The sequence below is a fragment of the Neofelis nebulosa genome, chromosome 3 (assembly GCF_028018385.1).
Source record: "Neofelis nebulosa isolate mNeoNeb1 chromosome 3, mNeoNeb1.pri, whole genome shotgun sequence".
Lineage (NCBI taxonomy): Eukaryota > Metazoa > Chordata > Mammalia > Carnivora > Felidae > Neofelis > Neofelis nebulosa.
The window spans coordinates 98419754-98445599 of NC_080784.1; the positions used below are offsets into that span (position 1 = coordinate 98419754).

The 25846-nt window shown below is 36.2% G+C and overlaps 1 protein-coding gene across 1 annotated transcript in view; it reads right to left on the reverse strand.

Moving 5' to 3' along the window:
* Nucleotides 1-6297: 6297 nt before the first annotated feature.
* The window catches only part of SLC25A31 (solute carrier family 25 member 31), a 28598-nt gene continuing 9049 nt past the window's right edge, over nucleotides 6298-25846 (reverse strand). Inside the window, exons 2-6 of the mRNA XM_058721426.1 lie at nucleotides 25127-25254; nucleotides 16191-16308; nucleotides 12999-13153; nucleotides 11382-11507; nucleotides 6298-7201 (exon numbers count right to left, since the gene is read on the reverse strand). Coding sequence (XP_058577409.1) covers nucleotides 7001-7201; nucleotides 11382-11507; nucleotides 12999-13153; nucleotides 16191-16308; nucleotides 25127-25254 — 728 coding nt within the window. The 3' untranslated portion in view covers nucleotides 6298-7000. The remainder of the gene's footprint in view (nucleotides 7202-11381; nucleotides 11508-12998; nucleotides 13154-16190; nucleotides 16309-25126; nucleotides 25255-25846) is intronic.

Genomic DNA, 25846 nt, shown 5'->3' on the forward strand with positions numbered 1-25846 from the left:
TACGCATGATGAGTTCAGTTTCAGTCCCCTTACTTTACTAGGGCCCAAGCTCATAATTCCTATCTACATGTGGGTGTCAAAACTACCCTTAGGTCTGTACATGTTTCTGAATCCTGTGAGAGGCTATGCAGTGTTAGCTCTCAGCAATGTTCCTAGCCATATCTTTGTTGCTGACATATAGTATTTCCCTTTTTATTAAAAAAAAATTTCTTTTGGATATATTTTATCCAATATGTTCATGTTTGTAAGGGAAGGTATCTGTGTAAATTCAATTTGCCATATTGCTAGATATTTAGCTCTTATACTTGCAATAAATATTTAATCCAGAATTTCTTTTATTAAAAAAATTTTTAATGTTTATTTTTGAGATAGACTGAGACAGAGTGTGAGCAGGGGAGGGGCAGAAAGAGAGGGAGACAGAATCTGAAGCAGGCACCAGGCTCTGAGCTGTCAGCACGGAGTCTGACATGGGGCTTGAACTCACAAAATGTGAGATCATGACCTGAGAGCTGAAGTCAGATGCTCAACCGACTGAGCCACCCACGCAACCCTTTGATCCAGAATTTCTACTTCAACTGGATTATTGCAATAATTTGCTTCCTGTTCTTTTTTACATTGTCTTTCTCCTATTAATAGTAACAAGCTATCTTCCTAAAGTACTGCTTTGACTTTGTTATTTACTTCTTCAAAAAATTAGTGATGGTTCTCCACTGTGTAAATTCTTCACTCTGGCATTGAAAGCCTTTCACAGTTTGACCAATTTATTTTTCCAACCCTATTTCCTATCACTTTTCTACATCTATTGTTTTATCTCAGCCAGCTTGACCACTTACTATTGTTCAAGTATGACAAGTTTCTCCAAGCTTTTGTGCCACTGTCTTTCTCTGGAATGTAGCTCAAATTTTACATGCTTTATTAAAATCTTCAAGGGGGGCCTGGGTAGCTCAGTTAAGTGACCAACTTCGGCTCAGGTCATGATCTCATGGTTCATAAGTTCAAGCCCCATGTCAGGCTCTGTGCTGACAGCTCAGAAACTGGAGCTGCTTTGGATTCTCTTTCTCCCTGTCTCTCTGCCCCTTCCCTGCTCGCACTCTGTCTCTTTCTCTCAAAAATAAATAAACATTAAAAAATTTTTTTTTCAATAAAAATTAAAAAAAAATCTTCAATATTGTTTAAGATCCAGTGTAAGGTATCATGAAGCCTCCAAGACTGCCTCAAGTTAACTTTGTTTCCTTCCTTTTCTAGCACTTTGTACCTTTCTTTCTTACGACCTTTTTTATATTCTGTCTTCCACCAGTTGTTTTGTCCATTTTACTAGATTATAACTTCTAGATTATGACCTTTACAAGATTATGAGGGTATGGAATGTATTTGTTTTTGTATACTTTAAAACTAGTCAAGGCCTTGAACTAGAGAGTGCACAATAGTTATAAAATAGGTAGGAAATTCACTCTAACAATAAATGCTATAGTAGAGATTTGCATTAGAAGTCTAGAAGCTTCTGTGTTTGAAGGGCTAAAAATGGGACACTTGTCTGAAGGCAGGAAGCAGGAAGATCTTCACAGAGGCCACTTTAGAATTGTGCTTTAAAAAATGAGTAACTCTCAAGGTGGATAATGAAAAGGAAATAATGGGCAGAGGGGGGAAAAAGTACAAAAAAGGTAAATGACACTGAAAAATAAGGTGCAGTGGCAGAGAGGCATCAACAGCATGCCATATTTGGGGAATCAGAGGTTACTGTTAAGCCTACAATGCCTAGGACAGATATGATGTACAGCTGAAGTCTAGAGCTAGATCACAAAGGATACTCTATGCCACACTAAGAATAAGAAGTCTTTCGTTTACCCTGTAGGCCAGGTGTTTACCTTTTCAAGAATGAAGACAGTTTTTTTTAAGTTTATTTATTTTGAAAGACACAGAGAAACTGGGGGGTGGGGAGGGCAGGGAAGGGTAGAGAGACAGAATCCCAAGCAGGCTCCGAGCTGTAAACGCAGAGCCTGATGTGGAGCTCGATCTCAAGAACCATGAGATCATGACCTGAGTAGAAATCAACTGACTGAGCCACCAGGCACCCCAAAGACATATTTTTAATGTACAAAAAATTATGCCTCCCAAAGTAACTTTTTTTTTTTTTTAGCATTTATTAGAATAGTATGTTCATGTACCATGAGTTCTAGGATACTTCAAAATATACTTGTATTTTGCTAATCCCTAAAGCTTGTACATATATGAACAAAAAAACTGCTACATATACATAAAATCTGACTTTAAAATTCAATTTTCAATTTCAATTGGAATATGGACTCCTAAATTACTTGCAAAAACTGCCCCCCAACCTCACCCAATCCTGATGACCCACAAGTCAGGAAGTACTACTATAAGATATTTAGAAACACTGAAATAGATGGAGACTGACATGATCAGATTCAGAGTTTAAAAAATACTTTGGTGGCAGTGTTAAGAATGGATTAGAGCAAGGTGAGACTGGATACACAATGGTCACTTAAAAGACTGTGGTAGACTACTAGTTATTTTTAAAAAACTATTATTTTGTTTTGTACACATGGCTGCTCAACTGCAGACTATTATTTCTCATCTTCTTTGTAACTAAAGCCATGTGACTAAAGTCACCAGTGTGTATATATGTAACATGAGCAGCTTCCACCTTACTTGGTTAAAATCCCTTCCACCTGCCCTGATTTAATTTTCCCTTTTCCTGTAAATGGAAACACAGATTACCCAGAGACCCAACTTTGACTATGCAAATGAGTACAAAGCTCTAGGACAGAGGTTCTTTAGCAGGGGTGGGGGGCAGTCCCCGTGTTCCCAAGGGATCCACAGACAGAATTAAGGGGGGGGGGCAGTGTTTTAAATTAACCTTTAACTAAAAGTTAACATTTGTTTCAATCATGAATATAGGCACAAATCACTGAAGTATTAATAGTATGTGATTTTTCCCAGCAATAGAAATCAGATATTTGCATACATTATAACTGTTGGATATATAATTTCAAACATTTATGGGCATCAATACTATGAAATTATGGTAATTATTAGACCACTGTACCTTGTTATGTGTTAAAAAGAAGCACCTATTTCTATATCACAAATTTGTACTTTTATATATTTTAATAGCCATATTTCAAATACTGTTTCCTTTGTAATTCTGTGTATTGTATTTTATTCATTTAACACTATTACAAGGGATCCACAGGCTTTAGATTGCCAAAGGTATCCACAGCATAAAATGGTTAAGAATCTCTGTTCTAAGATATCAGAGCAAAAAGTCTGAAGGAAGGTGGGTCTCTGAAGGAGTTCATAGACCAGATACCCTGATAGCTTACACTGCTCCCCTCCAAACTATTAAGAGAAACACTTGTCTTGCTTAAACCACTATATTTTTGAGTCTCTTTGTTACAGAATCTTTGCCTTTACCCTCACTAAGCTTATTAAAATATCTTGCATTAGTGACAATAAGTCCTCAAGGAAATGACAGTCAAAATGGAAAGAAAATAAAAACGTACAATTTTTAGTAAGTAGATTTCATAAGAGCAAGTGATCTATTTCGTGTTTGAACTGAAGTAGAAGGTGGTAACCAGGTTTCTAGTGTGGGAGACTGAGTAGAATTGGTATGTACTGTTAAGATAGAGCTTATGGAAAGAGAAGTCAGTGTGATTTGAAGCAGTGAGTTAGGTTTTAGAAATGTTGGATTAGAGAAATCAGTGGTACAGAGAGAAAGGGGTACAACAGACAGAATTGCATCTGGAAACTCCAAAGAGGAATCTGGGTCAGGCTAAAGGGAAAATCTTGACTGTAACTGGCATACAAATGGTATTTGAAACTAAAGACACAGAAGAAATGAACTAGGAAACCCATATAAAGTAAGAAAAGAGCTTTGGACTGGCCCCTGGAGAATACTAACATTTAAGATATGGTGGAAGAAAAGGAGCCCCTTTGAATTTACATTTAAGTCAATCAGCTAAAGAGGAACAAAGGTATTACTTCTTATTTACATAGCACAACTTTCATTTATAAACAAAGGAACTATTTCAGAAGTTTTATTCAAGCATACCAAAGTTCTATTAATGAAAAGCATCAATCCAGAGTAGGAATATAAAGTAGTAAAAATTTCTTCAGGGCCTTCATGATTCTTACTTAGTACATATTTTTTGTTGCTTATTTCGTCTTTTTTTTTTCCTTCTCTAACAAAACTTGCTGTGAGAAAAAAGTGTAAAATTCACCAAAATAGATGTTTCATTAAATATAAAGGACTACAAATTTAAAAGGTTATCTTTTGTAAGGAGGATGTTATTTTAATGAAATAAGTAAAGATGAACTAAAAGAATGTAGCTCTAAGGATGAAATTTTAAGTATTATTTGGACATAGTTTCAGGGTGGGAAATTAAAACTCCTACCCAAGACGACTCTCTATGCAAGGAGATGCAGCACTAGTAATTTAAGATGGAAAATCGTACACATTTTATTTATGTATTTATTTTTTTTAACGGTTTTTAAGTTTTAAATTTTTTTGAGGGGGGGCAGGGGTAGAGGGAAAGAGAATCTTAAGCAGGCTCCACGCCCAGTGTGGAGCCTCATGTAGGGCTCCATCCCATGACTGTGAGATCATGACCTGAGCTGAAATCAAAAGAGTTGGAAGACTGACACTAACCAGCTGAGCCACCCAGACACCCCTGTACACGTTTTAAATATACTTTAGCTATGTACTTTTCCAACATTTACATTAACATTGTAAAAATTATTTCCTTATGAAATCTCCATTATGATTTTGCTTACCTTAAATCACTAACAGCTTAACGTAATATACGGTTTTCATTCAGTCCAGAATAAGTAACATTTAACTTCCTTTTGTCCTAAGTATACATCTTCCAGACTTCAAAAAATAGACTTTCTGCGGCACCTAGGTAGCTCAGTCGGTTGAGCATACGGCTTCAGCTCAGGTCATGATCTCGCGGTTCGTGGGTTTGAGCCCCGCGTCAGGCTCTGTGCTGACAGCTCAGAGCCTGGAGCCTGCTTCAGATTCTGTGTCTCCCTCTCTCTCTTCCCTACCCATACTCACACTCTGTCTCCCTCTCTCTCTCTTTCAAAAATAAACATTAAAAAAAAACATACTTTCTGGTCTAGTGATTTAATAATTAAATTTTTTTAAATTTTATTGATTTTGAGAGAGAGAGAGAGAGAGAGGGAGATGGAGGGAGAGAGAGGGAGAGAACATGAGCAGGGGAGGGGAATCCCGAGAGAGAGAATCCCAAGCAAGCTCTGCACTGCCAGTGTGAATTCTGACATGGGGCTTGAACTCACAAACCATGAGATCATGATCTGAGCTGAAATCAAGAGTTGGACACTTAATTGACTGAGCCACCCAGGTGTCCCTAATAATTAAATTCCTGTTTGCCCTCTATTCAAAACATTCAGGATTTTAAAGACTTCTTTCCTTGGGGCGCCTGGGTGGCTCAGTCGGTTAAGCATCCGACTTCAGCTCAGGTCACGATCTCACGGTCTGTGAGTTCGAGCCCCACGTCAGGCTCTGGGCTGATGGCTCAGAGCCTGGAGCCTGCTTCCAATTCTGTGTCTCCCTCTCTCTCTGCCCCTCCCCCGTTCATGCTCTGTCTCTCTCTGTCTCAAAAATAAACGTTAAAAAAAAATTAAAAAAAAAAAAAGACTTCTTTCCTCTAAGCATGTCTCTGTACAAACTGAAAACTTTTACAGGGAAGACTATTCCTAATATTTGTTTATTTTAGTTGTTTTTCTGTGAGCCATCTCTTATCTTCCTTTTGTTATGGTAAACACAACTAGCAAAAGTGTAGAAGGAAAGGAAGATATTTTCTACTTTGTTTCTATAACCTTCTATGTTATGTTGACCACTGCAAGAAATCATGTTGAGAGTTTTCAAGAGTTGTTTTTTTTTTTTTTCCCCTCATGTGTTAACACCAAAATATTCAAAAAGTATAGTCTGGATTATTTTCCTAGAAATGTACTTTTTGCCTTTGTGCAGGAGGAAGTTCACCTACTCCATTTCTGCCCATTCACAGCCCCTCAAAAATCTCTCTACAGTTTATCCCCTCTAGCTTAACATTCCTTTACCCACTAAAACTTTAAAATCCTGGGAATTTCAAATGTGCTATCTTCTACGACATTTCTGAAAAACAAGACAGACTCTTATACAAAACCTTGGAAACCCTGTCTTCTGTCTTTAAGTCAGTTCCAAATTCTGACAAAAATTTTATTACTCTTTGCTTATTAATAAAGTTAGAATCAAGGGGGAAAAAAGCTCATATGTAACAGTTTTAAACTTTCTTTATTATCAATACAGAGTACACAAACTAATTTTCAAGAGTATATATTTTGTTCCAAGATATATTCACATTAGCCAGATTTTACTTAAAGACAAAAGCAGACATGCCATTTTATATCTTTTCTTTTACAACTACATGTTTATAGAGTCATAAAGTCATCAATTTTTTATGATCAGATCTAGAAAGTGTACTTATAACAGCTATATGATAACATAAATATACACAATACCTGAGCTGTCTTAATAGAGATGTTGTAGAAGTTTACTTATACCCATAAATATGATGACATCTCCTGAGAAGCTTTTAATAAATATTTAATATATCATATGATTTTAAATGGGAAGACAGTTATATTAAGAGAATAGCATTTAAAAAGAATAAATTGCATATCTTAGATTTTAGCATTACACTTTTTAATTTTTCATCATAAAAGAAAAGGATTTTAAACACTGAAATAACATACTACTTATAAGTAAAATGTCACATTGAGTTTGAGTCTAAGTAAGTAGGAAGGAAACCCACATTGATCTGATTTTTAGTATTTAAAACCCTTGAAAAAGCATATGCTTTATTGTAGAATTAGTACTCTAAAAAATACTGACAGTAATAACACACTATCAAATTGTATACAAATGGCAGCTATATAATTTGTATGTTTAACAACTTAAATATATGCATTTCTTAATTTAATCTCCTGATGAACTACCTCCAATATCTATATTAAGGAGTTCTTTAATTTTATCATATAGTACTAACACCAAAGCACCCCCTGTACCACGAAGGATATTGGAGAAGGCACCACGAAAAAATGCATTGATTCCTTCATGTTGGTATATCTTCACAAAGCAGTCTAAAGTTCCTTTATATTGCCGTTCAGCCTCACCACTCTATGTAAAGAAAGACAAATAATTTGTCATTTTAATATCTTTCATCTTAAAACATTTTTTTTTTTAATATTTATGTTAGAGAGAGACAGCACAAGCAGGGGAGAGGCAGAGAGAGAGGGAGACACAGAATGGAAGCAGGCTCCAGGCTGTGAGCTGTCAGCACAGAGCCAGATGTGGGGCTCGAAGCCACGAACTGTGAGATCATGACCTGAGCCAAAGTCAGCTGCTCAACCGAGCCAGCCAGGTGCCCCAATATCTTTCATTTGAAGACATATTTTTTTTTAGCACGAAGGATAGATTAAATTAACACTGTATTGAGTAAGTATGTTGAGTCAATGGGCATATATTGAATACTGTACCCAGTGGTTGGAGAATTCTCATCTTGAAAACTGACCATATGTTAGGCTTCACAAAGTTCAAAAGATGACATCACATACTATGATTTACCCTCTCACTACTTTTCAATTAAGTGAGAAATCGATAGCAAAAAAGATAACTAGAAAAATATCAAATGTTTGGCTATTAAGAAAAACACATCTGAGAAAATATTTAAAGCCTCATAATAACTACCAAACTCCTTAACTAAAATTAAGCTTGGGTAGTAACTTATAAGGAAATTAATGACTTTGAAATATCAGAAAGCAAAGGCTGAAAATTAATGAACAATCTAAACATTTTTAGAAAATAAACCTAGAGAAAGTAGAAATAAGAACACAGCCCACAGAAATAAAGGAAATAGGAAATAAATATAACAGAAAGTATACAAAGTCAAAGTTACTTGAAATATTTTACTGAAAAATTTCTAGAAACACTATTTGAGGAAAAACAAGAAAGTCTCTAAATTTCTTAGAAACATCAAATGTAACATCACTGCAGATGATCCAGAGATTAAGAAAAAGCAAGATGATATTACAAACAACTTCATGATAATTGAAAACTCAGAAGAAATAGACAAACTCCTAAAAAAGCATAATTTACCAACAGAATAAAAAAATAAAACATTGGAATACATGAAATTCATTAAAGTAATCCAATTAGTTGCTTAACATCCTCTCTTAGAGAAAACCATGTGTCCAGATGGCTTCAAATGTGATCCCTACTAAATATTCAATGAACATTTAATTCCAATCTTACGGAAGTTATTCTAGAGAAGAGAACAAGTGGAAGACTCCTCCACATGTTTTATGAGGCCTGCATAACCCTGGTACCAAAATTAGACTAGGAGAGTACAGGAAGGAAAAATTACAAGACCAAATCACTGAAAAAATGCAAAACTCCTAAACAAAAACTAGAAGTCAAACCCAGCTAGAAATATAATACATAGTGACCAAGCTGGGTTTATCCCAGGCACATAAGATTTGTTTAGCTCTGGAAAACAGATTAATGTAATATAATAGGTTAACATATAAAAAATGAAATCATCTTAACAGATATAGAAAAACATGACCACCACTCATGATTAAAAACTACTACAACCCAAAACAGAAAGGAACAGCCATAATATGATAAAGGATAACTACAAAATCCCACAGGTAACATTTTTAAAAATTTTAAACAGATTTACTTTATTTTTTAAATGTTTATTTCTGAGAGAGAGAGAGCGCATTCACACGTACATGAATGGGAGAGGGGCAGAGAGAGAGGAAGACAGAGGATCCGAAGCAGGCTCTGTACTAAGAGTAGAGAGCCTGATGTGGGGCTCAAACTCACGAACCTGAGCCAAAGTCAGATGCTGAACTGATTGAGCCACGCAGGTTCCCCCAGCTAACATTAATTTATGTAACACTGAAGAATTCAATAAAGGCATAAGATTAGCAAAAAAAGGTTGACAGTTATTACTTCTTTAGTATAACACTAAAACAGAAGTCTCAGCCAGTGCAGAAAGGCAAGAAAAGGAAATAAAAAGTGCAAGAATTGGGACACCTGGGTGGCTCAGCTGGTTAAGTGGCTAACTCTTGGTTTCGGCTCAGGTCATGATCTCACGGTTTGTGGGATCGAGCCCTGCATCAGGCTCTGTGCTGGTGGCATGGAGGCTGCTTGGGATTCTGTCTCTCTCTCTCAAAATAAATAAATAAACATCAAAAAAAATTTTTTTAAAGTGCAAGAATTGATAAGGGGAAGAAACATAGTATTATTCACAGATATACACCTATGTTTAAAAAAAAAACTTCAGAGTGTAGATATAGACTAGTATTTGTAATAGGGTTTAACAAAGTTGTAGAATATAAATGAAAATACAAAAATTAAAGAGTACTATTATCGGCTGCGCTGTGTCCCCACAAAATTAATATACTGAAGTCCTAATCCCCAGTACCTCAGAATGTGACTAAATTTGGATATGGAGTCTTTATAAAGGTAATTAAGATTAAATGAGCTTATTAGGGTAGGGCCTAATCCAATTTGCCCATCCTTATCAGAAGAGACACAGAAAAAAGACCATAGGAAGACACAAGGAAAAAGACAGCCATCTATAAACCAAGGAGAAAGGTCATCAGAAGAAATCAGCCCTGCTAGACTCTTTGATTCAGACTTCTAGCCTCCAGAACTGTGAGAAAATAAATTTCTATCGTTTAAGCTACCCAGTCTCTAGTACTTTGTTATGGCAGTTCTGGCAATACACACACATATACCTAAAATCCCTAGGGGTGCCTGGATGGCTCGGTTGGTTAAGCGTCCGAATATGGCTCAGGTCATGATCTCATGGTTCATGAGTTCAAACCCCACATTGGGCTCTCTGCTGTCAGTGCAGAGCCTGCTTTGGATCCTCTGTCTCCCTCTTTCCATGCCCCTCAACGGCCTCCTCTTTCTGTTTCAAAAAATAAATAAAAATTTTTAAAAAAAAGCTTTAAAACTTCATACACCCACAATTTTTTTCTGAATTATTGTGAGAGTAAGTGGCAGATTATCATGTCCCTTACCTTCAAACACTTCTATGTGTATTTTATAAGAATAAGAATATTTTCCTGCATATCCAAAGTACAGTTATCAAAATCAGAAAATATAACATTGATACAGTACTATTTACCTAATCCACAGTCTATATGCAAATTAACTTTCCATTTAAAAAAGTTTTTCAATGTATTAAACTACAGCTAGATATAGATCAAGAGGAAACACAGGAGTAACTTTAAAAATAGTCTGTGAGTGAAGTAATAATAGGTATGCTTTACCTTTTCAGGTGGCCTAAAGGATTTGTAGACATAAAATGAAGATAATGATAGTAACTACACCTCATGGCATTGTTCTGCCAATTAAATGAGTTAAAGTGCAAAATGCTTAGGACAGTATCTGGGACACAATAAGCACTCTATTACTATTCTAGCTTTCTGGGCTCATTATTTTTAACTGCCCTCATGAAACCTATCATCTAGGTATACTGAACTACTTCTCAAGCCATACCTCTACATATGTTTCCCCTCCTCTGTTTAGAATGTTCTCTATCTAGAGAAAAAAAATCTATTTACAGACATTTAGCTCTCCAAGGGGTCACATCTGATCACTTTAAACATTTAGATATCCATCCCTCTGTTGCATTCCTGGAACCTATGCACATTCGATTTATACCATTAACTGTATGTATTTAATACTATGCTATTAATTTGGAAGCAGATTCTACCTTATTTTGTGTCACCATAACATAGCATAGATTAGGCACTCAAATATTTGCTAAACAAATGAATGTAGCAAGTAACATCAATAAGCTGGATGTACCAAAATTTTGATTTGGAGATTTATATTTAGAACATAGATCATTAAAACAAGTTTTCATCCTCAGAGTTAAAAATTATTTCCTTTATTAAAATATACTACAACAAATAACAACATGTCAATGGCTTGTGACAGGGCTTACTGTACTTAACCTAATATTCATTTAAGATAGACATACTCATCCAATCTGTGCCATCCCCCTCCAATCCCTGCCATCCCCCTCCACCTTTCAGATATGTTATAGGAGTGGAAAGAATTTCTATTTTGATAACAAAAGAGGAAGAAACTTTTGCTGGATGAAGTTTGTTTGGGGATAAGAAAGGATACAAGAACACATCATACATTTATTTTTAGTAAATAAAACAGACGTCCTGCCTTTTGGCCACAATTTCTCTAAAATTTGAGTAAGTTTATATTTGAATATCAAAGATATTAGAAAATTCAATTAGGTTCACAAATAATAATATAATACCTGCATCATCATGCGTCTTCTAACTGTGTCAAAGGGATAAGAGAGAATTCCAGAGCATGTGGTCACAACTTGAGCAATGAAAAAGGAGACAAGAAACGGGGTTTCCTTTGGTTTTGGTAATAAGCCCTAGAAAAGAAAAACATGTCAAGTAACCATCTAAATTTCCAAAATATCTTAAATTCTTAAGTCAAAGAGTAACTCCTATAATGAAAGAGGGTTCAATTATACTTCAAATGCAACAAAACATAGTTTGATTTAATGTGGAAAGATTAATATTAGGAGATCAGTAAGAAAGAAGTATGCCGTACATGGCTTCACTTTAAAAGCATACCTGAAAGAAAAAAGCATATTTGCTATTATCAGAGATTTGTTATTAATGGCAAACACTAGGAGAGATAGCAGCCAGTGACCAAAAAAGTTCTTCCATGGCTCTTCCTCACAGAGTTAAAAATTAAAGAATGCCTGATATTATCATCAACAGTATTTGATAAGCAGCTTTAAAACTCTAAGCTAGTGAAGAAACACTCCTAAATTTCACAACTACTACAGGTGATGATAGAGAAAAGCAGAGGAAGAACACACATAAAATTTTCCATTACTAAATAAACATACATAAGAGCATGTTAATTTCCATTAATTTAATCTGTCTAAAAAATACACACCAAACTAAAAGTAACATGTCTAGACCACAATAAAAATGACCTTCAGAACTGCTGGGTGGTTCAGTCGGTTAAGCGTCATGACTCTTGACTTTGCCTCAGGTCACCATCTCATGATTCATGAAGTGGAGCCCTGAGTCAGGCTCTGGGCTCCATGCTGACAGTGCTAAGCCTGCTTGGGATTCTTTCTCTCCCTCTCTGCCCCTCCCTAACTCACACTTGCTCGCTCTCAAAATAAACTTAAAAAAAAAAATGACCTTCAACAATTATATTTATGCTAATGAGGGAAAGCAGAAACAATATGTAAAACAAAATTTCTCTGAAGTCTTCATCTTATTTAGTAAGTAATACTGATCTTAATTTCATTGCTTCCTTTTGGAGGTGACTGAGAACATGGGATTTTTGCCACTTAACATAAATTACTTAATGATTTCTAGATTATCTTCAATATGAGGATATTAAAAGCTACCCTAGGAAATTGCAAGAAAACACTTAACAAAGTTCCTAGAACTAAGTAGTAACTCAAAAAATGGTAGCTATAATTACAATCTTCCTCTTTCCTACTTTATGATAAGTGGTAATAAAGTGAATGTAAAATCAGAAAACCTGTTAGAAGGTGTCTTTTTATATGCTAAAGATTTGATTATGATGTAAGCCTAATTAGCATGTTTTCTATTTGTAACACAATATACAGTGAGTTGTTCAGTTGCAAACAGCACAAAAACTTAATGTTTGGGTTTATGCTTTATATGTAAAGTGAGATCCATAATCGAGTTATAATTTAATAAGGTTATGGCAAAGTCATGATTAAACAAAATTCTATAATGTCTCTTATTTCATCATTTATTTTCATTTCCATAATTAAAAGTAAACATATCTGCTAAACAAACTACTCATTAAAACAATAAAAAGAAACAAACCAGGTATTTAATATACAGCAGCTAAAGCCTCAAATTACCTTAACGGTGTCATATGCTCCAAAATAGGAGGCTCGGTACACAATGATGCCCTGAACTGAAACACCAAACCCTTGGTACAAACCAACAATTCCATCCGATTTTGCTATTTTTATAATACAGTCACCTAAACCCTTGAATTGCCGCTCTTCAGGACCTAAAATAAAACCATTTAAAATGTATTAGCAACCTTACATATCAGATAAACAGTTTAATCAAAATAATTAATCTTACAGACTTAAATGATCTGAAACTGCCATTTAGAAATCTTTCTAATAAAAAAGGACACAAATGAAAATCCTCTCATTTGTTTACAGAGAATTAAGATTTCAAATAGTATCTTAACATATTTTTTTTTTCAACGTTTTTTATTTATTTTTGGGACAGAGAGAGACAGAGCATGAACGGGGGAGGGGCAGAGAGAGAGGGAGACACAGAATCGGAAGCAGGCTCCAGGCTCCGAGCCATCAGCCCAGAGCCCGATGCGGGGCTCGAACTCACGGACCACGAGATCGTGACCTGGCTGAAGTCGGACGCTTAACTGACTACGCCACCCAGGCGCCCCTAGTATCTTAACATATTTTAACTGAAAATACTAATCTCTTATAAAAGCAATCTAGGGGTGCCTGGGTGGCTCAGTTAGTTAAGCATTGGGCTCTTGATTTCAGTTCAGGTCATAATCTCACAGTTCATAGGATCCAGTACCACATTAGACTCTGTGCTGACAGCTTGGAACCTGTCTGGGATTCCCTCTTTCTCTCTCTTTCTCTTTCTCTCTCTCTCTCTCTCTCTCTCTCTCTCCCCTTCTCACACACAATCTCTCTCAAAATAAATAAACTAAAAAAAAAAATAAGCAAATAAAAGCAACATATTTCAACCAATTTGACTTGCCTAAAACATTTCAACAAAATTACCAGAAGCTACTAACTAGGGTTCAGAAAAATAAAATAAAAATACCCCACAACTTACTTAAGTTGAAAAGCAGAAAGACAGAAACAGCAAAAAGACAAAGCCAAGAACTAGCAATTTTAAGGATTAATAGTTTAGATGAATTATCATATTTTTCTAGTGTTTGCTGGTTTCATTTTTATTTTCCCTTCACCTAGAACTCCTTTACAATATTTTAAAGTAATTGTATATAGAATATAATCTTTCAAAATAAACTAAATTCTCCCAATTTTGAGAGAAAAAAATTACAGAACTGAACTAAAAATAAGAGAGTTTTTTTTCACTTTCTTAGCAATAACAAGAAAATGCCAGTTAAACATGATAGTTGGAACTCATATTTTCATCTTTATTCAAACTGCTACCCCTTCTGAGACATTTTCTCTGATCACTTATCTAAAACTGATGTCACTCCCTGCTCCCTCAATATTTTTTCATGTCGTTTATTGCTAAATGACAGTATATTTTAGTCATTTATTCTTTTTTTTTTTTTTTTTTTTTACTTGTGTTTTCCCCTTGACCTTTGTGTCTTCCCCTTTCCCCTTGTGTCTCTAATCTCATATCTGAGGCAGAGCCTTGATTGAGTGCAGAGGTACTCAATAAGTATTTGTCAAATGAATCTCTTGCTTTAAGAAATTCTATGAAAATGGTAATAAAAGAATAAAACAGGTTTAAAGGTATATAGGCAAGAACAGTACATGACACAGAATGAAATCCACAAATATCAGCAAGATGGAAAGGAGATGGAAGAGTGATAACTCACTCAGTAGAGCAGAAAAAGTTGAAACTTACTTTCTTGCAGAGAGAAAAGCAAGCTGTTTTACTCCAATAACCTCAGAAAGACTTAGAAATTAGAGTATTGCTCTTGAGGTGAAAGCAATGTAACATATGAATGCTCAAAACCTCATCCCCAAGAAGCCAAGTGCCTTACTCCTCTGCCATCCTCAGAACTGAACACAAGGCTCCAGACTGAATGGGGCCAATTGATAGCCCCTACTGGGGCCAGTTCTTCCACAACTGCAGAAAAAAGCCTCACACAAAGATGTATCATTGTGAAATGTCAAGATCATTAGGGACAAAAGGTAATTAAAAAGAAAAGTCACATACAAAAGGATCGGCAGTTAAGAGATTGGTTTCTTAAGAGCAATATTAGAAACAACAGTCCAGAGAAATGTTTTCAAAATTGTGAAAGTGACTTTATTTTTATTTTTTTTTAATTTTTTTAATGTAAATAAACATTAAGTAAGTAAATAAATTTTTGAGACAGAGCACTAGCAGGGGAGGGGCAGAGAGAGAGGGGGACACAGAATCTGAAGCGGGCTCCAGGCTCTGAGCTGTCAGCACAGAACCCGACACAGGGCTTGAACCCACAAACCGTGAGATCATGACCTCACGGTCATGACCCCGCGAGATCATGAGCTGAAGTCGGACACTTAACCAACTCAGCCACCCAGGTGCCCCAAGAAAGTGACTTTATTTATTTATTTTTTTTTTTTTCAACGTTTTTTATTTATTTTTGGGACAGAGAGAGACAGAGCATGAACGGGGAAGGGGCAGAGAGAGAGGGAGACACAGAATCGGAAACAGGCTCCAGGCTCTGAGCCATCAGCCCAGAGCCTGACGTGGGGCTCGAACTCACGGACCGCAAGATCGTGACCTGGCTGAAGTCGGACGCTTAACCGACTGCGCCACCCAGGCGCCCCCCAAGAAAGTGACTTTAAACTAGAATTGTAAATATGGTCAAATATTAAGTAAAAGGGTAAAAACAGAGATATTTTTAGACATTCAAGATCCCAATATATCTCCTATCTGCTCAAAAAGCTCAGGAGACTATATAAGAATATAATCTACCAAAATAAGAGTGTAACAAAAACAGAGGAAGATATGATAAATAAGGACAGAGGCAAAGGGAATCTCTGGGATTAGAACTGTACATGTAGCCTAGAGAGGAGCCATAGTTGAAACAGGAATAAATTCAGGGAGGGATCTAAGAGGTGGCTCTCTAGGAAAAAACTGGAAGTTACGAGCCATCTTCATATCTGCTCTTTTGTTATTGCAGTAATGGCCTTCTCCTTCCTTCTTTTGAGGGAAAAGAAAAAAGTAGTAATCTTTAGGCCTTATTATTCTACCATTTGGTTGAGATAAGATTTTTAGAATGTATTTCACGTTGCTATAGTATAACTCTACAATAAATAATACTTCACTCAAAACGCAAATAAGGAAGAGTAGTATTTTCGAAAATTCTATACCTTTTCCAATATCAGCACCTAATCGGGTTCGGGCAAAGTCTAATGGATAAACTACACATAAGGATGTTGCTCCAGCAGCTCCACCAGAGGCCAGGTTTGCCAAAAACCACCTCCAGAACTGAAACATATTAATTAAAAAGTGGTTATTAAACTATAGAATCTGTTTAAAATTGTTATTTTTATGAAGGTTAAAAAGTCAGATTTTCAAAATGCTTTTATAAAGTAAACATCTATGATAATGCATATCATATTGTGCAAAATATTTCCCTTCATGTTCACAAAGCCTGTTTCTTTCCAGGTAGTCTGGGAGATACAGTTTAAATGCTGATACACAGAAATTCCAAGATATTTTAATGGCCTCCAGCAAAAGTAGTCCAAATTAGCAAGAGGCCACATAAGATAATTATCTCTTTAGACTATATAATTTTTTTGTCAATAACAGTATTAGGGGGCGCCTGGGTGGTTCACTTTGTTGAGCACCTGATGCTTGATTTTGGCTCACATGATGATTCCAGGGTTGGGGGATTGAGCCCTATGTTGGGTTCTGCGCTGAGCATTGAGCCTGCTTATGATTTTCTCAATCTCTCCCTCTGCCCTTCTCCCCTGCTCACACAGGTGCTCTAACATACATACATGAATGAATGAATCAATCAATCAATGAATCAATGAGTCAATAAATATTAGTGTTAGCTATGGCTAAAATGTCAGGTACCTATGGAGGCTTTAGTTATATTCTTTTTTGGTATTGGGGGGGCAATAATACTTTATAATGCCACAATTTCACTTTGTAATTTTAGTTGATATTAAACAGCTCAAAAGTTAACAGCTCAAAAATATATTATGTTCAACTGCTGACATGAAAACTGGTAGAAATCAATTATAATATAGTTGAGTGGCATGTAAGTTAGGCCTTACTGATCTGGTTCACTTGGGCTATTGAGGTTCTTCTTTTTAAACTTTACTTATTTGGAGAGAAAGTACATGGGCATGCATATGCAAGCAGGGGAGGGTCAGAGAGAGGGAGAAAGAGAATCCCAAGCAGGCTCCATGCTGTCAGCACAGAGCCCAACACAAAGCCCAAACTCATGAACTGTGAGATCATGACTTGATCACTGAGCCACTCAGGTGCCCTAAGCTATTGAGGTTCTTTTTGATAAACATTCAAAATGTGCCCTGCTTAGGTCCAGTAAACTGCTTTTTAACATCTAGAGCTTACTGGAGAAGAAAAGAATATTTGAATTGGAGTGGTTATAGAAAACCTAGGGTCCAAGGCCACTGTAACCATTTTAAATACATTAAAATGAATAATATTCTAGTCAGGTTCAGTTTTTTGCTTTATTCTCTGGCTTTTATTTCTAAGAATAGTTTTAAGTCTCAGATAGCTTTGGAACTCTTGGCCTAGAAGGACCTTCCCATCATTTTTTTCCTATTTTTTTAAATACAAAAGTTATTGATTTATACTCTAATTCAAATTCAACTTCTTCCATGAAACTTCTGATCTCCAAACCCATTCAAAACTGTATGTAATCATCTCTCTCTCTCCATATACTTCAGCTCTCAGAGAATTAAAGGTGAATCCTATGACCAATATATAAAATATGTCAACATGTTCCAGATTCTCACTTAAATAGTATTTACAATCTCTTTCTTCTATTTGTAAGTATTTGTACTCATCTTACCTCCTACAGACTATAAATTTCTTGAAGTCAGGATTATTATTTAACAGCTTTATTAAAATATAATACAATTTACCAATGTAAATTCACCATACAATTCAATGGATTGATAATATGTATATTCATTCAGAACTGTGCAACCATCAGCAGCTTTAGAACATTTTCATCACCCCAAATGCTATACCGATTAGCACTCACTCCACATCCAACCCATCTCCCTGGGTCCTAGGTAACCATTAAGCCACTCTCTGTCTCTATAGATTCGTCTATTATAGACACTTCCTACACAAAGAATAACACCGTAGATAGTCTTTCATGACTGGCTTCTTTCATTTAACATAATGTTTTTCAAGGTTCTTCCATGTGGTAGCAAGTATTAGCACTTCATTCTTTTTTATTGACAAATAATATTCCAGTATATGGATTTACATTTTATTTATCCATTCTTCAGTTCATGGACATTTTGGTTGTTTGTATTTTTTTGTGGCCAGAATTTTTTTTTAATGTTTATTCATTTATTTTGAGAGAGTGTGTATGTGCACGTCCATGGGGCAGGGCAGAGACAGAAGGAGAGGGAGAGAATCCCCTCCCCGCACATAGTCCGACGTGGGGGTTGAACCCAGGAACCATGAGATCATGACCTGAACCGAGATCAAGAGTCTGAGTCTCACCCAACTGAGCCACCCAGGTGCCATGATGCCAGGATTCTGAATTTACCTGTTCATTTCACAATACAAGTCATAGGACCTTACCCAGAATAACAGTAATATATTCAAAAAATATTTGTTTAATGAGGTACTAGGAATGCCACATACTGTCCTCAGACCCCTATGGCTCCTTTGCAGCAAAACTTATTAAGTTTTGTATGGGTAGCCCTATTTCCTAATCACCCAGAGACAGATCAGGAGATTGCATTTGACCCCAGGGTAGCTAATCTATAATCTAGAAGATAATCTGTAACCTGGTAGAAGAAGATGAACAGGGCCAGAGTCTATTTCTTGGGAATGTGACTTTACAGTTCCATGCCAGTTAGCAGTAAGGACAAAAATGGAAAAGTTATTAAATAGCTCTTTTTTTGTCTTTTTTGAGACTGTTTCAAGTTATAGATCCTCTTCCAATAAAAATCACCTATGTATAAACACACTGTTAGTGGTTTAAAGTATTTGTCAAACATGCATGGATCTCAGGAAGGCAGACTGATGTCTTTCTGAGTGGATGATCATATAATTTATTATCCAAACCATGATACTTCTGACAGTGGAAGTAGGGCCTTTGAAAAAATGACACAGACAGGCACAACATGGATAAATAGTGTGGCCAACCTTCTGATGGAAGAAAGAAAGAGAGAAGGAGGGAAGAATGAAAGAAGCAAGGAGGAGAAAAGAAGTATCTATGTTGAATGATAATCCTGCAAGTGTTTGTATAACAAAATCTATCCCTCCACAGTTAAGCTTGAAAATAAAATAGACCCAGAGGAGGTAATTTATTGATTTAAATGAGGGTTTCAGTTATTATAAATTAATAAATTCAGATATTACTATATTGTAAAAGGAGAGGGCAAGGAGAGGAATCAGGGATAGACAAGAAGATGAAATAATCTGAGGGTTTTGGAGGAAAATAATCTTGTTTCTTTTCTCTCTCTCAAGTTTATTTAGAGAGATAGCACAAGTAGGGGTGGAGAGAGAGAGGGAGAGAGAGAGAATCCCAAGTAGACTCTGTGCTGTCAGTGCAGAGCCCAATGTGGGGCTTGAACTAATGAACCTTGAGATCATGACCAAAATCAAGAGTTGGATGCTCAACTGACTGAGCCACCTCAGTGCCCCAATCTTGTTTATTTTCAACTGTTGACAAATAGATATCGTGTGACCAGACTCGATGCACTGAAGAACAAATGCCCTAGAACCAAAGTTCTTTCTAACAGAGCTTATCTGGGCATGAAGGAAAGCTGGGAGAAGTTCTAATCTTCCCTGTTGACAGTTGTGCTGGAAGCTGCTAAAAGGGGGCAGAGAAACATTCTGTACCCAGGTTCAGCTAAGGTTCACCAAGTCTAGTCACCTTAGCTCAGAGAGGAGTAGAGTTCAATTGAAGAATCTGAATTTGGGAGTGAGGAAGACCTGAACAAATGACTTGGTCAAGTGCTCTCAGCTCTGAGTCTTGCTTTCCTTACCTGTACAGTTAGGATAAAAATACCTCAAAAGGTGAGGGGAACATTCAATGAAACAATATAGAGCTGAGCTCAATATAGGTGCATAGCTCCCCACAATGGTTATTTTTAAAAAACTTTTTATTTTAAAACAATAGCAGATTCACATGAATCCTAAGAAATAATACAGAGAGAATCTGTAAACTCTCCAACTAATTTCCCCCAATGGTAGTATTCAGCATAACTACAGTAGAGGAAATCAACATTGATAAAAACTTAGACCTTATTCAGATTTCACCCATTTTGCATGCATTCATTTGTGTGTATACTTAGTTTTATTCAGTGTTATCACATATCCAGTTTCCTGTGACTATCACCAGTCAACAGTTCCATGATAAAGATCCCTCAATGCTATCCTTTTACAGCCACAGCCACCTATCTCAATCCTGGCAACCACTAATATGTTTTCCATCTCAATGATTTTGATATTTCAAGAATTTTATATAAATGGAATCACAGAACAAATAACTCAAGATTGTTTTCTTTCTTCCAAAGTTCCTGCATGTATCAAAAGCTTACTCTTTTTTAAAAATTTGTTGTAAAATATATGTAACATAAAATTTACCATTTTAGTTATTTTTAAGAGTATAATTCAGTGACACTAAGTACATTCACAATATCATAAAAATATTTCTACTCTCTACTTCCAGAACTTCATCATCCCAAAATAGAAACTCTGTACCCATTAGATAAAACTCCCCATTTTCTTTCCTCCTGGCCCCTTAATTCTATTTCTTGTCTACGAATTTAATTTGCCTATTCTAGATACCGAAGTGGGATCATACAATATATGTTTTATCAACAGTTTGTTTCTCTTTATTGCTGAGAAGTATTCCATGGTGTGATGTACCATAATTTTAACTATTCACCTGTTGAAGGACATCTGGGTTAATTCTAGATTTTGATCTATTAAGAAATAAGCTTCTGTGAACATGTGCACACTAGTTTTTGTGTGAATGTAAGTTTTTATTTTCTGGGATAATGCCCAAGGGTATAACTGCTGGGACGTATGATAAGCACATGTTTAGTTTGTAAGAAACTATTGTTCTCTTTTCCAGAGTGGCAGTTATCATTTACATTCCCACCAGCAATATAGGAATGATCTAGCTTCTCTACATTGTTGTCACTATTTTAGCCATTGTCACTATTTTAGCCATTCTGATAGGCGTGTAGTGCTATCTCATTGTGGTAGATCGATCACTTTAACGTTTATTTATTTTTGAAAGAGAGAGAGACAGAGAGAAAGAGAACGAGTGGGGGAGGGGCAGAGAGAGAGAACAAGTGGGGGAGGGGCAGAGAGAGAGGGAGACACAGAATCTGAAGCAGGCTCCAGGCTCTGAGCTGTCAGCGCAGAGCCCGACAAGGGGATCAAGCCCACAAGCCATGAGCCGAAGTCAAGACACTCAACCAAGTGAGCCACCCAGGCGTCCCACAAAAATCACTTTTAAACTCATATACTATATTTGTTTTTTCTATCTTCCTTACTTCTTTTAAAACCAGGTAAAAAAAAAACCAAAAATACTGATTTTTCTATTTTAATTATTCTTCACTTTAGAGGGGTGGGCAAAGATGAAATAAAATTTTGATGTCCAAAGTCAGAAGTAAAAGGGTCATTAATATTCAAATTTAGTAAATAATACATATTACATTCTTACTTGTGACTGAATACCTTTACATTATAAATAAGATAGGATGTCTTTATAGAAATACTAAAGATGTTCTTACCTCAAGTTCTAATAATTTGAAATTTATTATAAATACTTAGCAAAGATCAAAGTTAACTTTAAAACTTGTAATGAGATGTTATTTATACTGCTAGGAATAGATGTTAGTAACAAATATTCTGGTTAACTCAGGAGTTAAATTCTCCATTTGGCTTAGTCTTACAGAAATTATCTTTTGGGGGAGGTGGGGTGGGAAGTGTTCAGTAAAGACTTAACTCAGCAGGCCTGCACTGCCCAAACCATTTATATACTGAGATCTTCAGGACCCATCCTTGACCAGTTTCTTCAAGATAACATCTAAGCCCTTAGAAAATTCTACTGATTAGTTTCTTTGTATGAAAGAAAGCCTTATTAGGCTTTGGGCCACACCAGACAGTTTATGCTAATATGTGAATTTATGGTGAACACCTGTTTTGTATGCTTGGAACATTGGGTTAACTTATAGGAGTTTGATCTCTTGGGTTAGGGAGTAGTGGCTAGAGTCTGAGTAGTTAAGGACACTCACATTCCTTGCCTATGCAACTGATCTCTCCAAAAAATCCTGGACTCCAATGCTCAAGTGAGCAATCCTATTTGGCAACACATCATGTGTATTGTCACACATTGCTACTGGGAGAATTAAGTGCTGTCCATGTGACTCTACTAGGAGAAGACCACTAAAAGCTTGCATCTGGTTTCTCCCAGACTCTATCTGCCTTTTCCCCTTATTGATTTTAACTATATCCTTTTTGCTGTAAAAAAAAAAAAAACAAACAAAAAAACCAACCAACTCATGAGCATAATAGCTTTTCTGTGCTCTCTGAGTCCTAGTTAATCACTAAAAGTGAAGGTGATCTTGGGGACCTCTGATACAGGTTCTGAGTCAAGAAAAGTTCTAATTATTATAGCTAGGAGCTAAGAAAGACAGGGATATTTTTCTGAGTGCCTATCATCAAGCACAGTACTATGATAATAAGCACCTTATAAGTAATGTCATCTAAACTTCACCAACTACGAGGGAGGTATTATTATGTCCAATTTTTAGATGAGGAAAATAAGGATCAGAGACGTGACTTTCAAAAACCCACAAAGCTAAATAACACAGTGCCAGGATCCAAATCCAGACATTCTAAGTCTAAAGAATTTTCTTCATTACCTTTATATTTCCCACTACATATTAGATGGTGCAAAGTACTCCGTAAACATTTGTTAATGAAATATAGACTGTGAAAAAAGGGGAATAAAGGATATACAAGGAAATTAAAGAAGACAGCAACAAATGTTCCACAGTTGCTTTTATAAAGAACCCACTAGAGGGTGCCTAGGTGGCTCAGTAGATTAAGCATCTAACTTCAGCTCAAGTCATGATATCACCATTTGTGGATTTGAGCCCCACTTCAGGCTCTGTGCTGACAGCTCAGAGCCTGGAGCCTGTTTCAGATTCTGAGACTCCGAGTCTCAAACTTGTGCTCTGTCTCTGTCTCTCTCTCTTTCTCTCAAAAATAAATAAACATTAAAAAAAATTTAAGATTCTCCCTCTCCCCCCTGCCCCTTTCTCCTACTCTCAAATAAATAGATAGATACATACATAGATAGATAGATAGATAGATAGATAGATAGATAAATAAAAATAAAAAGAATCTGCTAGGACAGCTAGATTGGTTGGTTGGCTTTGACTGGTTGGGGGAAAAAGAAAAAGAGAAAGGATGAAGGCAAAGAGAGACTGTGTAAGGGCAAGGGGAAGACTTTGTAAAGTATTTAAAAGGGAGACCTTAAGAGTAATGTAGGTGGTTTAGTGTATACAGAGTCCTAGTATAAAGTAAATTTGTTTTGTTGCCTAGAGGCAACAAAACAAATAGAAACCAAAACAAATGACATATAGCTCATATGAATAGGCAGTTTTAAAACTGAAATTTTATAACCAAGGGAGTGATTACCTTGAAAAGAAAAAGCACTTTTTCAATTCAAAAAACAAAGGGGGAGGGTGCCTAAGTCACTTAGTCGGTAAGCGTCTGACACTTGATTTCAGCTCAGGTCATGATCTCATGGTTGTGAGAGCAAGCACTGCATCGGGTTCTGCGCTAGGCATGGAGCCTGCTTAAAATTCTCTCTCTCCTTCTTACTCTACCCCTCCCCAGCTCAAGATTTCATGTGCTCTCTCAAAAAAAAACCCAAAAACCAAAAACTAAAAGAAAAAAAAAGAATTTTCTACCTTCAATTTATTGCTTCCTGTTTTTGTTTGATTTTCTTCCTATGCACTTTAATCTCAACTAAATAGAGACTTAGTCATAAAAAAGAAAAAAGAAACAATGTACTTCTTTAAGAAATTAAATACCTCAGATATGTAGGAATACATACCTGTCCACTGCTTTAAAAATTTTTTTTAATGTTTATTCATTGTTTGAGAGAGATAGAGAGAGAGATGGATTGTGAATGGGGGAAGGGCAGAGAGAGAGGGAGACACAGAATCTGAAGCAGGCTCCAGGATCCAAGCTATCAGCACAGAGCCTGACATGGGGCTTGAACTCATAAACTGAGAGATCATGATCTGAGCTAAAGTCAGATGTTTAACTGACTGAGCCACCCAGGCACCCCTTTTATTAGAGGGAGAGAGATAAAGGGAGAGGGCACACATGCATGCAAGCTGGAGAGAGGGGCAGAGGGAGAAAGAGAGAGAACCTAAGGCAGGCTCCATGCTCAGTGCAGAGCCTGATGTGGGGCTTGATCCCAGGACCCTGGGATCACGACCTGACCCAAATATCAAGAGTTGGATGCTCAACTGACTGAACCACCCAGGAACCCCTGTTGACTACTTTTTTTTGCTGTAGAAGAGTGCAGTAGAACAGTGATTATAACATGTAAGTTATATTAAAATTAACACTTATTCAGACAAATATTATCTTGGGACAAAAGATCCTTTAGTTATTAAAATCGTGTTAAGAGATTTAGAGAAACTTGTAAAAAATGTAATTCTATGTTTCTCAAATATAGTTTCTATAACATAATACATATCGATATGTTAAAAGTTCCTATGTCTTAATTACTACTTCTTCTACCACTTTAGCACCTCCTCCCCAAGTAAAACATCACAGGTTAAGACAAATGCAACTATTTCTTAGAAAATAATAGATATTAAAATGTACTTACTGGGCGCCTGGGTAGCTCAGCTGGCTAAGCATCTTACTCTTGATTTTGGCTCAGGTCATGATCTCAAGATTTGTGACATTAAGCCCAGCATCAGGCTCCAGTGCAAAGCCTGCTTGGGATTCTCTCCCTCTACCCTCCCCTGTTCACACTCTTGTGCACACGCTTTCTCTCAAAAATAAATAAATAAACCTAAAAAAATGTACTTACCTGTTTTTCTTTATTAACTCCAGACATGAAAAGTTGTTTGTATTTGTCCTTAAAAGCAAAGTTTAGAGCTTGTGTTGGAAAATACCGGATAACATTTGCCAAATTGCCACGCCAGTAACTGAAGAAACCTACCAAAAAACAAAAACAAACAAACAAAAAACATACTAAATATAAACTTGTATTATTATTAAAAAATTCCCATAGTTTTAACAAACTTAGTTATTTGAACTATCTAAAATTTATACTCTTTCTCATGAGAAAAAATTAAGTTTATGTGTGAATCCACTGAAGAAAACAGGCAGTGTTAACTCCATGTGCCCCATTCCAATTTTGTTAATTTCCAATAAAAAGCCTTAAATACCTCAAAACCTATGGAAAGTATTATCAGTTGAATACAGGGCTTTCTCCTAATAGAAAAACAGAGCTCACCAGTATTTGTCAGAGAAGCTAGTAACCCTTAGCCTCATTTCCAAATCATGACATACAATTCCTATTATTAGAACAGAATTGGTTTGTATACATACATATGAGAATGAGAAAGCTGTTAAGAGTCTAAAGTATCCTCACCTTTATGTTCTGGAACCTAGCCAGAAAAGGGATCAATTTACAATTCAACGCAGTCTCCAGAGGCCTGATGGAGAGGTTAGAGGAAAATTTCCAGGCCAATAATCTTCCCACTTCAAATCTCCATGGACTGACCAATCCTTAAAATTCAGTCAT